Below are 16,248 nucleotides of genomic sequence, written 5' to 3' on the forward strand. Positions count from 1 at the left end.
TGAATGAAGAGAAAGCATGATATCTTTTTTTTTTTTTTCTAAAACTAATGTCATAATAATAATAAATAAATAAACAAGATGTAAAATAATATCATCATCATCATCATGATCATCATTATCATCATCATCATCTCAGCATAATAATGATTGTCAATAGAGTTTGGATCATCGATCAGCAATAAATGAAGATAAGAAGATTAATAATAATAGTGATAACCGACAGGGTGAAATAGTATAAACAAGATCACGCAAATAATTTAAAAAATTTTTAAAAATGAATAAATAAATAAAAGCGAAACCAGGTGACTTGTAGCTTTGTTCATATATATAAATAAAAAATACATTCTACAAAATCTGGCTAGAAAATGCAAGGATCAGGAAGAGATTAACATAAGATTGCAAAAAAAAAAAATAAGAAACTACAGATTGAGAAGAAAAAAAATAAATAATGCTTAAAAAAAATAATTAGGTCATTATAAAAAATAAATATCATGTAAATGAATTTAAAAAAAAAAAAAAAAAAAACAACATTAATCTGCAGTTTTTTAAATAACGAGAAGAAAATAGTAAAAAGATTTTAAATAGAATGAAGAGATTATAGCAATTTTGATCTTGCTTTGGTGATAAATTATTGAGCAACATTCATTAAACAGCAATTAATGATGATTATTATCAATTTCATCAACCGTCCTTAATCATCATAAGCCAAGAAGCTAGTCAATTGGCTTATTTTTTAAAATATAAAATATATAAATTCATATAAACGAGCATACTATTATAATTAATAATTAAACAGTAAAAAATAAATAATTATTTTTTTAAATAAATAAAAATATTCGATGGGAGATTATCAACAATTGGCAATAATAATAGAATCTGAAAATATTTAAAATATTCATTTAAAAAAAAGGGCTCGTATTACAAAATTTTTTAAACAATTTTCACTACTTTTTTAATAAAAAAACAATATGATAAATTTATAATTAACAAAATTTCAACTCCCATCGATTTAACTTCATTGGCAATTTTTTTTTTTTTAGGGCCCTTTTCAGGGCCCGCAAATTTTTAAACGTAAGATATACTCTTTCAATTGAAAAACAAAAAACAAATCCGTTTTTTTCAAAACGCAACTATAAAAAATCATCATCATCATGATCATTGCCTTGGATGATGTGCCAGTCAATTGGAGTCAAGTCCAGGAGGTCCAGATGGTTGCCAGATGACAAGCCAGATGACAATTCCACCAAACAACCAAGGAAATAAATAAAAAAAGAAAGAAAGTTTGTTGTTTATTTTAATTTATATATTTTTAAATTTTACAAAATATATTTCTTTTATGTTTCAGATAATGTTTTGGACATTGTAAACAATTCTAAAATTCCCTGGGTATCACCAAGTGCTGCTATATTTCTGTGAAATGAAACCAAAATTAATACAAACATTTAAAACAATTGTATTATAATTTTTGTAAATTTAGTTTTTTTAAATACCTTTTTGTATTAAAATCAAGACAACTTATATATTTATTATTTGATTGAATTTTTAATTGTGGAATGATTAGTCCATTTTTAGTGTCGTAAAATCTAACAGCTGAATCAGCACCATAAGCTGATATGACATTTTGATTTGGAGTAAACCATTGTAATCCAACAATAGTATGTTCAACAGTAATTACTCGTTGTACATTTTCCTAAAATATATAAAATTATTTAAATAAATATTGTAATGATTAATATTTGATTGGTTTACCTTGTCAATATCGAATATTCGTATTTCCATATTTGTTCCAGTTGATACAAAAATATTACTCAGTGGTGAACACTTGATAGACGTAACACTTCCCTCAAATCTTTCATACTCATCAACAACTGGATCAATCAATGTATCATCCCCTGAATTAAAAATAAATCATCATTTTTAAATACAAAAATAATTGATTAATGTTGTTGTTTAATTAAATGTACCTTGAATTGGTGTAGCAGCATCTAGACTACATTTATACACTCCACCACATAATGTACCAGCAATGAAAATTGATGGATTTTTCATTGTAAAATCAATACAAGTTATTGATAGTCCAGCTTCAGCAGCACGTTCTCTACGTCCACCAGAACTTTGAGGTCTTGTATTTTCAGCTGGATTATGTTCTTTAATAATTTTATATCTAAAATTAAAAAAAAAACAAGGTAATTTGATAAAATTAATGATGCTAGTTTTAACAAACCTTTTGCAAAGACTGGACATTGTAAAATTAGCAGTTAATTTGTGGATTAAAATATAACCATCAGCAGCTGATGTTATTAACAAATCCGGATCATTTATTGTTCTTGTTTTCCATAATAATGATGTTACTGTATCACCATGTGTACAAATTTGAATTGGTGTTATTGAATCTTCATCAGCTAAATTCCACAAGACAACATCACCTATTACAAAAATTATTATCATCAGTATTTATTTTAAAATAATTAAATAGTATTTGGTATTTTTTTTATACCATTGTAGAGACCAGCTGCCATTATTGAAGGCTCTGTTGGATGATATGACAAACAAGTAACACAAGAAGCAACTTCAAATTGTCTTGTTGAATTTTTTTGAAATTCATCATTTCTTTTAAATTCATATAATTTAATTTCAGATAGATGATCACACCAAGTTTCATGTTTCAATGCACTGTATGCAACAGCTAAAATTCCACCATTCGTACTCCAACTTGCAGCACTTATTTTTTTCTATAAATATAAATAATTAATTACATTTAAAGAATAAAAGAAAACCAATTATTTTTTATACCTGTGTAATTGATTCATCAAGAGTTGAAAATTTTGTTAACAATCTAACTTGAGCTATTGTTTCTCTTGATGCAACTGGATCATATTCATCAAGAACATCACTGTCTGTCACTTCGTCCAATGCCTCCAAAATACCTGGTGTAACTCTTTTTAAAAATGCAGCAAGTTTATCATAATCAAATGATGGAACTGTTGATTTAATTTCATCTGTTGTTTGACTCTAAAAAATAAATTAATACATTGTTTAATATGCTCACTTGTTATAAATATTTAAATTTGTTTATTTATTTTGTTTTGTTATATTACCATGACATTTCGATGAATTGTTTTTTGTGTTGATTTTGAATCTTGATTTATTAAATCTGTTTGAGCAGTACTTGATGATTCTGATCTAAATAAAATAAATATTATTGTTTTTTATTATTTATATTTATTATTTTAATTGCTCTTACATTTCAGATGTAACTGTTGAATCAAAACCAACTGGTTCATTATCCTGATTAGTAAACATTATCAAATTAAATATTATTTTTTAACATTCGGTTGTTCTTTTTTTTGTTTTTGTTTTTGTTTTGACAGTTATTTTGTTTGTTGTGACATTTATGAGCTTAGTGACGTTGATGCTGACGCCATTTTTATTTTACGTCATTTACATATTTCAAAATAGTAAACAAGCCAAAAGAAAATATTAAAATTTTTTATATTGACATGCAAAATATAATTCACATGAATTGTTAATTAAAGTATTTAATTAATTTTGTTATTTTGATTAATAAAATTAAATAAATATGGATATTTGTCAGCTGTCAGACAGTTGCAGTGATGAATGGTCTGAATGTACAGATGGTACATCAAAAGTTATTGTATCAATTGATGAAAATCATGAAAATATTGATGATAAAATAAATAAACATGATAAAATCATTGAAGACATAAAAAAACGTTTAGTATTACTCAAAGAAACAATGTCATTGCTAAATCAACAGTTAAAAGAAGAAATGATGTTGCTAAAACGTCATCAAGATGAATATAATTATCAGCTTCATCAAATAAAATTACTCCAAGATTTTGAATCAGCAAAATCAGCTGCTAAAGCTGCTTCTGATGCATACATTGCTGAAATAAATTACTGTAATTTAATTATCATTATTTGAAATGACAATTTTACTTGATTTTATTTATTTAATTTTTTTTTGTGTTTTTTTTTTTTCATGAAGATTCATCAGCTGGTACATCAATCAATCAAAGCAACATGTCATTAAAAAATGATTATCAAATTAAACTTGAACAAGTTAAACGTCTTGTTGATAATGAAATTACAAATATACGTAATTGTGGTGATTCATTAGAACCTCTTAATCAAATGATGACAAGATGGTCACTCATTGGCATCAAACAAAAATCAAATTTTCATGAAAATAGATTTTTTGAAATTACAGGAAATTAATTGTTTTTTTTTTAAACAAGTTGAAATAATTAAAAATCATTGCAATGTTTACCAAGATATACAACTCTTGTAATCCTTTTGAATTTTTAAGTGCATCGATACCATTATCTGTTATATATATATATATGTACCAATTATAAATAAATTTTTTAATTTTCTAGCATTATTACTAAGATTGATCAGAAATTCATCTGTAACACCATTATCAAAAATCAATATCCAACATCTCGAGGTTTTTCAAATATCCGATTGGATACATATTAATTTTTTTAGGAAGTAATGATATAACATAAATAATTCTTCCATGAGTATTTTTTTTTTTTTAAAACAATTGTTTTGATGCTCAGGGTATTGTATGAAATATTAATGGAACAACAAAAAACAATAAATCAAATTGAAAAATTATTAAAAATTTATTACAGTAGTATAAATTTAAATAAAAAAAAATAATTAAAAAAAAAAAGGTGATACTAAAAAAAGGCATTGAATTATGTATTTGTAATACAATTGATAATTTTCAACAAGACAATATGAAAATTATTTTTTTTTTATTTAATTATCATAACAATAATAATATTAAATTAGTAATTATCTTAATTGAAGTTTGAGCTTTTTAAATACTATGATAACTAACATTTCAATCCAACTTTATATTATATTTATATTTCTTCATAATCACTTTACCAGGATACGTTTTTAATCCTTTTAAATTTTTAAGTGCATCGATACCTTTATCTGTTATATATGTATCAATTATTAATAAACGTTTTAATTTTCTAGCATTATTACTAAGATTGATCAAAAATTCATCTGTAACACCACTATCAATATCAATATTCAACATCTCAAGGTTTTTCAAATATCCGATTGGATGCATATCAATTTTTTTAGGAATCATTTGATGCTTTTTCCAAGAAAAAAAGAATGATAAATTAACCAAATTTTCCATTAGACCTATTGCCCCGATTAATAGTTGACTTGGTTCAAAACCATGTATACGTAATCTTTTTAAAACGACAAATCGAAGAAAAGCCTGAAAAATAATCAATTTATTTATTAAAAATTAAATAAAATTTTTTTATTGTGTAAATAATAATTATAATAATTAAAAGGTTGAAATTACCAAAGCCAGGGAATTTGGTAAGCACAAAACATTATTTTTTGAAATACATTGAAGATAAAAATAATCCAAGGTCCCACCAACTTGTTCCAATGATTTGGCCAAAGTATCTGGTAGAGTTGAATATTCACATCGCCATTGAATAGTCAGCGACATAAGATGAGAAATATTAGAAAAAACATTTTCAAAATCTTGGCTTTCAATTTCTTTGAAAGCCAAAAGAAGGATCTCAAGATTTGGACAATTATTATTTATCAATGGCATTATTTCAGAAAAAGGATAAGCTTGTACATCTAGCTTTGTTAAATTATATCCACAGAGATTAATTATGTATTTTAGGTCAATAACTTTTTCATGTAATTTATCCATGTCTGAATCTTCATATATATCTTTATCTTTATCTTCATCTTCATCATCTCTTAACAGATATGTTTTACAGCATGAATCAACGAAAAAGTTATCACGATTTTTGCATACTGAAAAAATAATTAAATATTAATACAAAATAATTTTTTTTTCCATCACTTAAAATAACTTACTTTTTTCGAATTGTGGTAGACCAGCAAATAGTGGACGCATCTGAATCATTCGCATATCATATTGTGCTCGACGTTTTATACGATTTTCATTACAGTCTTTCATAAAAGCATCTTTAATACGTTTAATATCATTTGGATTCACAAGTTGTTCTGGTGCTTTATTTTTATAACATATTATGTCTGATGAGGTAAACTGTAAGAAAAAAAATAATTTATAAGAAAAAAGAATTATAGCAACAATAAACAATATACATCCCAATGAAAAACAATAATATATATTAATGTATCATGATATGCCTTATCATTTGGCTATGCCAGCTGGACTATTGATAAACTATCTATCTATATGTACATGGGTATATATAATTTAAAACTTACTCCGTTTTTCGAAAATGAAATTAATTCTTTACGCCATTCAGTCGGACTCAACTCAATCGTCATTTTGCTTTTATTGATTAATCTAAAAAAAGAAAAATGTTTATTAATTATATCTATTATAACCAAGACCAGGATGTTGGTAAATATAAAAATGATAAAAATAATTGATCAATAATAATCAGAATTATCTAGGGATTTTCTGCTTCTTCCAGATTTTTTTTTTTAAAAAGTTTCAATAATTTTTTTTGTTTTTATTAATTTTTAAAATTAATAATACAATATTAAATAATTTAAATAATTTTATAAAAATTTGTGGGCATCATTAAAATATATTAATAAATAATTTTGACTTTCTGGAGATATATTTTTTTGTACATTTATATCCCTAGTTAGCATCCATGTTTATTTATTTTTTGTATACGTGGTATGTTTTTATGCGTGTGTATGATTTTAACTGGTCGCCCGTCGCTTTGATGCCAATGACGATTGACGTGCACACCGGTGTATATTCTCAAAATATTATTCTGCATGAAATTATTTAAAACTATTTATTTTATAAATAAATTATCAATAATATTAGTTGACCAATTAAATAATAAATAATCAAGATGAATCAAGGTCTATTTGATGATGTCAAAAGGATGAATAAACGTCAGGTAAATAAAATATCAAACAATATTTATCATGATTATTTTTCCTAATTCAACCACATTGACATATGTTTTTTAATTATTTAAGATTTTTTAAAATATGAATTTCATGAATTGTTTTAGTTTTTATATCAAATGCTGAGCTTTGGTATGATTGTGTCATCAGCCCTTATGATATGGAAAGGTTTGATGGTTGCAACTGGAAGCGAAAGTCCAATTGTCGTTGTACTTAGGTACGTGTCAGGTTAACCTTGTTTGTTTTAATTTTTTTTATTTATTGTTTAGCCTAATTTAAATTGTATTTATGTTTTTAATTAAACAACAAAAATATAATTTTTATTGATGACTTAATTATTTTTATTACAGTGGTAGTATGGAACCAGCATTCCATCGTGGTGATTTACTATTTTTAACAAATTATCAAGACGAACCAATAAGAGTTGGTGAAATTGTTGTTTTTAAAGTTGAAGGACGTGACATTCCAATTGTTCATAGAGTACTAAAACTACATGAAAAGTAAGTGATCATTTTGTTTTTATTTTTTTGCATAAAAGCTGCTAGATTAATTGTTTTAATAAATGCTAAAATTTCAACAGAGATAGTACAAAAAACAGCACTGTTAAATTTTTAACAAAAGGTGATAATAATTCAGTTGATGATAGAGGTCTATATGCACCAGGTCAACTTTGGTTAACTCACAAAGATGTTGTAGGACGTGCTCGTGGTTTTCTACCCTATGTTGGCATGGTCACTATTTACATGAATGAATATCCAAAATTAAAATATGCAGTGTTAGCAGCACTTGGTCTTTATGTTTTGATACATCGAGAATAAGCATAGATAGATATAATCTAGACTTGAAAAAATACAAAATTTAATGTTTTTTTTTTTTTTTCATTATTAAACACAAAATATTGCACACATAAAATAATTTTTAAAAAGAAACAATTATTATTTTACTTTTCTTTTTGTTAATATACAAGTTTATCCTACAGACATAGAGACAAAATGAAAATTGCATTTAATTTTTATTATGAGATTTTACAATTTTTTCATCAAATAAATTTGCATATTTTTTTTAAATATATGATCATGTTCAAAACTCTATTGCTCCAATAATAAATTGATAAATATTTTTTTTTTTTTTTTTTTATTTCTTAATTTTTAAAAGTTACTTTTTTCTTAATTTTTTTTTTATATTAAATTGTTAGAATTTTTTGAATACTAATTTAATCAACTGATAAATAAAACATTACTTTATTGTAAATAATAAATATTTTTTAAAAATTATTAATGTAAGAAGACTTGAGGGAATATAAATGAAGAAAAAAAAGCAAATAAATAATCGTAAATTTTTATTTATTTTTTATTCTAATGACATGTGAAATTGATAGTCAGAAAAACAAAAGATTACATCGTTAATTTGATCATTAGCAATGTGTTTTCCAACGTTGATGAAAGGAAATTATTTACTGTATTTAATGACGAGGATTTAGCTTAATCCATGCTCTTGGATTCTGTACAATTATCCCAGGTATTTTGTCATTCAGACTCATGGGTTCTCCATCGACAAAAGAAAAATCATAATGTTGAACAAGAGTGGCAAACATACCAAATACCATAAATCGTGCAAAAGTCTCACCAGCACAAAGACGTTTCCCTTGAAATTAAAAAAACAATTTTTAAAATTTGTTAATACTAATTAAATTAAATGGATATTATTTACCATTTCCAAAAGGCATACTGTAGTCTTTTCCCAGCTGACCTTGATCATTTAAAAATCTTTCAGGTCGAAAATTTTCTGGATCACCCCAGGTATCTGGGTCATTGTGCATGGCAGTAAGATTTGTCATCATTATTGTGTCCACTGGTATGTCATAGCCAAATAATTTTGTATTTTGAATAGCTCTGTGTGCAACACTCAATGGTGTGATAGTTGCAATTCGCATGACTTCACGAATTGTTGCTTCAGTATAAATCAAACTAAAAATAACATATTTAATTTTTTAATATATTTTTTTAGACACATTAAAATTAAATTGATAATTTAGACTGTTACTCTTTTCTATCATCCCATTTTGGAACTCGTCCACGACCAACAACATGATCAATTTCAGCTTGTACTTTTTTCATGACTTCTGGATAATGCATCATGTATTTGATGCAATTGGTAATGACAGTTGGAACTGCACTCGCTGCAGGAAACATAAAGTCCTCAATAACCAATAGCATTTGATCTACAGAAAATCCAGCTTCATTGCTGCTTTTTAAATTTTTCATTTTACATAAATACGTTGACATAAATCCACGTGATTCTTTTTCATCTTCGGTAAGACTTTCTCCATGCTTCTCGAGATACATCTAAATTAAATAAAATTAATCAAAAGTCAGGTGTATTTTTATTCAAGTAGATAAAAATATTGTAATATAGAAAAATAATTACTCGAAAAAAATTAATCATTCCATTGTGAGCATTGTAAAAACTTTTCCAGCTAAAAATATCTCCAAAGTGTCGTAGCCAAGCAGTCATACTGGTAGCACCACCAGTTGTATCACCTCCAGCTTGAAATATAGATGCATCAATACAAAATTGACGAAGAATATCATGCTCTGACCTATCAAATCTTTCTCCTGACATAATTGACCACAACATGTTGACACATGTTGGATATAATATATTTGGAAAATATACTAAATCACCATTGACCACAGACTGTAAATATTTCAACAATTAATTGTTTATATATTTTTTTTAAATAATTATTTATTTTATTTTTTTTTTTTATTATTGTACAAACTTTTTCTGAATTATTAATTGGTCCATTATCAATTGTATCAAGCATCACTGTTAATTCTTCAACGAAATTATTTTCCACTTCTTGATGACGACGACCAAAACCAAAATCTCTCATATTTCGTAATGCAAATCGTCGTTGTTCATGCCACTCAACAGCATCATTAAAAAATATTCCTGATATATTTAAAATTTAAATAAATTATATAATATTTAAAAAACTACATGTAAAATATTTCTACAATTTTTTTTTCTATCAACGAGAATAATGACACTGTGAAATTCAAGTAATTTCGAAAATCACAAATATTCATTTTTTCTTTTCTATTATATTCTTTCCACTAATGTCATCTTAATTATTAAATTTATTATTTTTTTTTGCTATTTTTATAATCGAAAATCGAAATTCTAAATCACATCATTTAAACAATACAATGTTTTTTTTTTCTATTTATGTAGGCCACATATCTCTTTATCAATTATTATCATATCGAATTAAAAAAAATAATCATAAAAAATAAAAAAAAAACATCTGATTGATTTTATCTAATACACAAATATTGACTGACCAGCTTATCTTGTTGTTCAATCAATCCTTTATCATTTTAGCATAAAATTAAAATAAAAAAAAAATTTATAATATATTAATTTAACATACCCAATGTTTTTCCAAATGCACGTATTTTCATAACATCACTAATTGCTCTTCCATCAAATTCTTTTCTATTAAGAACTTCTTTAATTCCAGCATAATCATTAACAATTACAACAAAAGCATTACCCAAATAACAGCTTATTATTTTTGATTTAAATTTTTTTACATAATAGGCTATTGTTTCGTGAGGAAATTTGTAATTGCCCCAAAGAAGAAACCAATATGATCCCCATAGCGGAAGTCTCAAAAGTCCTTGAGTAAATTATTTTAATTTATTATAATAATAAGATATTTTTATTGATTTAAAATAAATATATTATTTACCTGGTGGAGTGTTATTTGGCTTGCCAGTGACAAAGGAATAACACATATATAATATTAATATTGTTATTATAAAAATAAATATAATTGACATGTTAAAGATGTGTTTTTTCTTGCAAAGTTTAAGACAATGTAAGATATTTTATAACTGACGTTGTGTTTTCTGATATCATCCCCTTCCAACCACACCTCTAATCATTAATAATTGAACTTTGATTTGTTGATATTTTAAGCATTGTTTGAATTTACAACAGTTTATTGTTCTTTCTTTGGATCATCATCAATCACGAGATAAAGATTTTCTATTTCTAATTTTTTTTTCGATTTAAAATTATGATTTATTGCTACAACTAAAATTTAATATAATTTAAATTACTTGAAAATTTGTTGACAGTTGAGTGTATTAAAAATCAAAGAGATCTGATTTTTTTTAAAGCAAAAAAAAAATTGATTAAACCGAGATAATTTGAGTGATTGCTTTATCATGATTTTTGCATTTGGATTTTTATTTTTTTTTTTTGCCACAATATACAGCTAATTTAAAAAATAAATAAATAAATGGGATGAATTAAAATATCACTCAATGTTACAATGATAATGATTTTAAAAAAATATATACTGTTTATGTATATTTAATTTTCGAAAAAAATATTACGCTCGTTTGTAAAAAAAAAAAAAAAAAAGATATATTTATTGACGAGGATTGAGCTTAATCCATGCTCTTCGTGGCTGTGTAGTTAGTCCAGGTATTTTGTCATCCAGACTCATGGGTTCTCCATCGACAAAAGAAAAATCATAATGTTGAACAAGAGTGGCAAACATACCAAATACCATAAATCGTGCAAAAGTCTCACCAGCACAAAGACGTTTTCCTTGGAACAAAATAAAACATTTTTAAAATTTGTTAATATTAATTAAATTAAATGGGTATTATTTACCATTTCCAAAAGGCATACTGTAGTCTTTTCCCAGCTGACCTTGATCATTTAAAAATCTTTCAGGTCGAAAATTTTCTGGATCACCCCAGGTATCTGGATCATTGTGCATTGCAGCAAGATTTGTTAATATTATTGTGTCCACTGGTATGTCATAGCCAAATAATTTTGTATTTTTAATGGCTCTATGAGGAACGCTGAGTGGTGTGGGAGTTTCAATTCGCATGACTTCACGAATTGTTGCTTCAGTATAAGGCAAACTGAAAATAAATCATTTAATTGTTTAATACATGATTTTAAACACATTAAAATTGAATTGATAATTTAGATTGTTACTCTTTTCTATCGTCCCATTTTGGAACTCGTCCACGACCAACAACATGATCAATTTCAGCTTGTACTTTTTTCATGACTTCTGGATAATGCATCACTTGTTTAATACATTGAGTTATGGCAAATGGTACAGCTGAACCAGCTGGAAATGAAAAATCAGTTGCAACCATGAGTAATTGTTTCATTGAGTATCCAAGTTCATCGTTATTTTGTAATTTATTTAACTTATGAAGATACGTAGAAATAAAACCACGAGGAGAGTCTTCAGCAATCATTGTTTCTTTATTTTGTTTAATATATTGCTAAAAAAATAATTAACACTTATTCATTATTAAAAAAATATTAAAAGATGTTGATATGGAAAGAAGATCAACTATAATACCTTGAGAAAATTAATCATTCCAGCATATCCATTAAGCAGATCTTTGCAATAAAAAATATTGCCAAAATGACGTAGCCAGCTGGTCATTGAACTAGCACCACCAGTTGTATCACCTCCAGCTTGAAACGTAGATGCATCAATACAAAATTGACGAAGAATATCATGCTCTGATCTATCAAATCTTTCTCCTGACATAATTGACCATATCATGTTGACACATGTTGGATATAATATATTTGGAAAATATACTAAATCACCATTGACCACAGACTGTAAATATTTCAACAATTAATTGTTTATATTTTTTTTTTAAATAATTATTTATTTATTTATTTATTTGTATTATTGTACAAACTTTTTCTGAATTATTAATTGGTCCATTGTCAATTGTATCAAGCATCACTGTTAATTCTTCAACGAAATTATTTTCCACTTCTTGATGACGACGACCAAAACCAAAATCTCTCATATTTCGTAATGCAAATCGTCGCTGTTCATGCCACTCAACAGCATCATTGAAAAATATTCCTGATATATTTAAAATTTAAATAAATTATATAATATTTAAAAAACTACATGTAAAATATTTCTACAATTTTTTTTTCTATCATTCCAAACAATCGAAATTTCTTTTCTTTATTTCGATATTAACTTTTGTTTTTAATATAGAAAAAATTAAATAAATAAAAATAAATAAATCAACATCATATTAAATCGAAATAAAACTTAGATTATATAATAATTTATCTGTTTATCTTTGCACTTAAAATCAAGATCAAAGTGTAAAAAAAAAAAAACAAAAAAGATCTATATTGTAAAACTATTAATTACAAATGAAAAATTAATTACCCATTTTATTTCCAAATGCTCGAATTTTCATAATGTCACTAACATATCTACCATCAAATTCTTTTCTCGTGAGAACTTCCTTAACTCCATCATAATCATTGACAATAACAACAAAAGAGTTTCCAAGATAACAGCTAATTATTTTCGATTTATATTTCTCAACATAATAAGCTATTGTTTTATAAGGATATGTGTAATTTCCCCATAAAAGAATCCAATATGATCCCCAAAATGGTAGCCTAATAATTCCTGCAGCACAAAAAGAAAAAAACCATTAAAACATATATAAAATTAATTTAAACAATTAATATTTTTACCTGGTGGTGTATTATTTGGTTTTCCAGTGACAAAAATATATCCCAAATACAATATAAATACTGCTGTTATCACCAAAAGTATTGGAGACATTCTGCTGATATGAAATAAACTCTTCAATATTTATATACTGTATTAATGTTATCAAAATAATATTGCATTATCACTCAACAACTAATTCTTTTTTCTTTTTTGACCTTTGATATAAATGTTTTTTTTTTTATTATCATTTCATTATAGATCATACAAAAATTAATTATTTTTAATAATCGTTTTTTTCTACTAACGTTATTTATAAATTAAATAAAAATATTACAAGTGAAGCGATATTATAATAGCATTAATTTATTCATCGCATAAAAGACTAGCAAATATCATTCACAATTATTTATATGAAAAAATACATTTAAATTTAAATCAGTATTATTAATAATATCACGTGATACCATTCTACACTATAATGATTACTCGAAAAAATTTTAATAAAATATTATTATCTCAATTACAATACTTGATATCACCAGTACAAGAAAATTGTACACTATTATTAATAATATTTTTCATACGATCATCACGAATAATAACTGAGCCAATATTTGGTGTTAATTTGTACAATGTTTGTATGCATCTTTCTAAACTATTAATAATATCATTATCAAAAATAGGTGTCTCTGTTAAATCAAAATGTAGCTTAAGAAATGCACTGTAAAGTGTTGTACAATGAGCTGGTATTCTTAATTGAAATGTTGAAAGTACAGTTTCAGCAGCCTAGAAAAAAAAAAGAAATAAAAATTGCATAAATTAAATAAACAGCTTGTTAAATGTTTAATATTTTTTTGTAAATACCAATAGTGTTGCTTTTAAAGTTCTTAAATCAGTATGATGACTGCAATATTCTGATAATACTCTTGTCAATCTTTCACACCATTTTGCACATCCTAAATTAGTCAACAATTGAGGCAAACAAAGCATATATGCATGACGTAATTCAAGATCTTGTTCAAGCTCCATATTGTCCAACAATGTTGATATAACATCATCTCGTCTTGTCCACTGTCATTATCATAGAAAAATTATTAAATTTATCATTGATTTATCATTAATTTATGCTTAATTACCTCAAAATGATTTGTTGAAGATTCACGTTGATCAATATTAGCAAGAATTTGTGTTATACAAGCATACAAAGGAATTGTATATCGTGAATCACGATGATGAGCCAGTCTTTCAACTGCATCATAAATAACATCTGCATAGCCATTTTCAATAAATTCTTTTTGCTAAATAATAATTTATAGTTGACATTTAGTTTAAATATTTAATAATGATTTTTATTTAAATTTATTTACCATTGTTGAGTGTTGAATTATTCGGTAGATACATTCAAGACCAATCAGTCTATTTTCTGGTATGTAATCATCAAAAATAATCAATGCTGTTGGTAATATGTCTGATAAATATTTCGACAATTGAGGAATCTGAAAAATATCATTATTTAATTATGTATTAATTGTATATATTTATTTTTATTATTGCAACAAACCTCTGTTTGATTTAATATCCATTTGTAACAGGTCACAGCAGCTGGATAAGTTTTCCAATTGTCTTTCAGTAATTTTTGTCTAAGCATTGTCAGTACTGTTGTCATATTGTCATCATAACAAAGTATTTGTGATACATTATCAGCTCCAAATAATTTATAAATATCAGACAAAAGCAGCTGAGATATTTTTAATGATTCATCAGTTGTCCAGGGATTTTTTTCACTCTGTTCACCAATTACTAATATCAAGTCTAACCCAATTTTTTTAATGGGCATTTGTGATTCTTGTTGAATAATATTTTGTATTTGTTGTAAATTATTAATCAATGTAGTATGGTAATTTTGAAAATCTTTTTCTTCACATGGACGATCATGTCCTGTTAATTGTTGAGGTACATGTGTTTTATTTATTAAATCACTGCATTTTCTCCAAGAGTCTGCTGTCTCAGAACAACTTGATATTCCAATTTTTTCCAGTTCATGACTCAAGTCGTCAATGTTTGCCATTTTATCTATTATTTCTATCAGCCCAAAGAAATATTATATATCAATTATCAAATGATGATTATAAGTACTTTAACTTGTAAGTTAATTATTATTTTTAGATAATTTTAATAGTAATTATTAAGCTGCTTTATTCTTCATTGTATGATTATTTTTATTACTAATATTTGTGATAATAAATAATACTTGACATGCCATAAAAATAGAATAAATTTTTTTCTATTTTATCAAATCAATGATAACGTGCAAAACAGTGCAAAAATAAAAATTCTGGTAATTTTTTATAATTCCAACAAGCAGCAAGTGTTGTTTAACTTGAAAACTAAAAAATAATAATAATAGTTAATAATCAACTGCGTAGATTAATAAATATCAAAAATAAAAAATTTAATATTCTTACATTGTTGATGATGATGTTGATGATGATGATGATCTAGGTCCAGAAAACCTTGAACTTTTTTTTGACTCAATTTATAATTTACAAAAAAAAAAAATTGATGAAAAAAAAAATATATTTCTCAATAAATTGATAAAAATATAAAATAAATTATAATATTTTTTATTCAATAAAAGTAATAAGATAAATAATAATATTTTATCACTTATTATTCAGTAATAATAAATAATAATATTATTGCTAATTTATTTATCAATTTAAGTTTAATAATTTGTCATAAGAGGCAGCACAATT

At 25.2% G+C, this 16,248-nt stretch overlaps 6 protein-coding genes across 7 annotated transcripts; 1 reads left to right on the plus strand and 5 right to left on the minus strand.

The window, feature by feature from the left end:
* Positions 1 to 196: 196 nt before the first annotated feature.
* Positions 197 to 3,414, minus strand: LOC122858906 (cytoplasmic dynein 2 intermediate chain 2-like). Its single transcript, XM_044162135.1, has 9 exons — positions 3,245 to 3,414; positions 3,099 to 3,183; positions 2,794 to 3,012; positions 2,498 to 2,732; positions 2,225 to 2,426; positions 1,965 to 2,164; positions 1,750 to 1,892; positions 1,491 to 1,690; positions 197 to 1,410 (listed from the first exon to the last, which is right to left on the minus strand). The coding sequence occupies exons 1-9, from the start codon at positions 3,301 to 3,303 to the stop codon at positions 1,335 to 1,337; spliced, it is 1,419 nt and encodes a 472-aa protein (XP_044018070.1). The 5' UTR covers positions 3,304 to 3,414; the 3' UTR covers positions 197 to 1,334.
* Positions 3,415 to 4,637: 1,223 nt separating this feature from the next.
* On the minus strand, positions 4,638 to 6,441 carry LOC122858908. Its single transcript, XM_044162137.1, has 4 exons — positions 6,277 to 6,441; positions 5,899 to 6,091; positions 5,363 to 5,835; positions 4,638 to 5,272 (listed from the first exon to the last, which is right to left on the minus strand). Exons 1-4 carry the CDS (start codon positions 6,337 to 6,339, stop codon positions 4,877 to 4,879), a joined length of 1,125 nt encoding a protein of 374 aa, XP_044018072.1. The 5' UTR covers positions 6,340 to 6,441; the 3' UTR covers positions 4,638 to 4,876.
* A 271-nt stretch (positions 6,442 to 6,712) lies between these two features.
* LOC122858913 (signal peptidase complex catalytic subunit SEC11A) lies at positions 6,713 to 7,974 on the plus strand. The gene is made up of 4 exons (XM_044162143.1): positions 6,713 to 6,932; positions 7,050 to 7,159; positions 7,293 to 7,442; positions 7,523 to 7,974. Exons 1-4 carry the CDS (start codon positions 6,885 to 6,887, stop codon positions 7,758 to 7,760), a joined length of 546 nt encoding a protein of 181 aa, XP_044018078.1. The 5' UTR covers positions 6,713 to 6,884; the 3' UTR covers positions 7,761 to 7,974.
* A 294-nt stretch (positions 7,975 to 8,268) lies between these two features.
* Positions 8,269 to 10,810, minus strand: LOC122858911 (probable cytochrome P450 304a1). The gene is made up of 7 exons (XM_044162139.1): positions 10,700 to 10,810; positions 10,379 to 10,627; positions 9,725 to 9,897; positions 9,370 to 9,639; positions 8,986 to 9,287; positions 8,653 to 8,909; positions 8,269 to 8,586 (listed from the first exon to the last, which is right to left on the minus strand). Exons 1-7 carry the CDS (start codon positions 10,788 to 10,790, stop codon positions 8,405 to 8,407), a joined length of 1,524 nt encoding a protein of 507 aa, XP_044018074.1. The 5' UTR covers positions 10,791 to 10,810; the 3' UTR covers positions 8,269 to 8,404.
* Positions 10,811 to 11,209: 399 nt separating this feature from the next.
* LOC122858910 (probable cytochrome P450 304a1) lies at positions 11,210 to 13,702 on the minus strand. Its single transcript, XM_044162138.1, has 7 exons — positions 13,513 to 13,702; positions 13,196 to 13,444; positions 12,702 to 12,874; positions 12,347 to 12,616; positions 11,968 to 12,266; positions 11,635 to 11,891; positions 11,210 to 11,568 (listed from the first exon to the last, which is right to left on the minus strand). The coding sequence occupies exons 1-7, from the start codon at positions 13,601 to 13,603 to the stop codon at positions 11,387 to 11,389; spliced, it is 1,521 nt and encodes a 506-aa protein (XP_044018073.1). The 5' UTR covers positions 13,604 to 13,702; the 3' UTR covers positions 11,210 to 11,386.
* LOC122858912 (TELO2-interacting protein 2-like) lies at positions 13,692 to 16,219 on the minus strand. 2 transcript variants are annotated; one of them, XM_044162142.1, is made up of 6 exons: positions 15,958 to 16,219; positions 15,054 to 15,879; positions 14,860 to 14,988; positions 14,629 to 14,790; positions 14,357 to 14,563; positions 13,692 to 14,278 (listed from the first exon to the last, which is right to left on the minus strand). In XM_044162142.1, exons 2-6 carry the CDS (start codon positions 15,558 to 15,560, stop codon positions 14,009 to 14,011), a joined length of 1,275 nt encoding a protein of 424 aa, XP_044018077.1. In that variant the 5' UTR covers positions 15,561 to 15,879; positions 15,958 to 16,219; the 3' UTR covers positions 13,692 to 14,008. The 2 variants fall into 2 exon arrangements, with proteins under 2 accessions (XP_044018077.1, XP_044018075.1); XM_044162140.1 differs by having other exon boundaries at positions 13,869 to 14,278; positions 15,054 to 15,574; positions 15,958 to 16,005.
* Positions 16,220 to 16,248: the final 29 nt, after the last annotated feature.

Source organism: Aphidius gifuensis, linkage group LG6 (genome assembly GCF_014905175.1).
Source record: "Aphidius gifuensis isolate YNYX2018 linkage group LG6, ASM1490517v1, whole genome shotgun sequence".
NCBI lineage: Eukaryota > Metazoa > Arthropoda > Insecta > Hymenoptera > Braconidae > Aphidius > Aphidius gifuensis.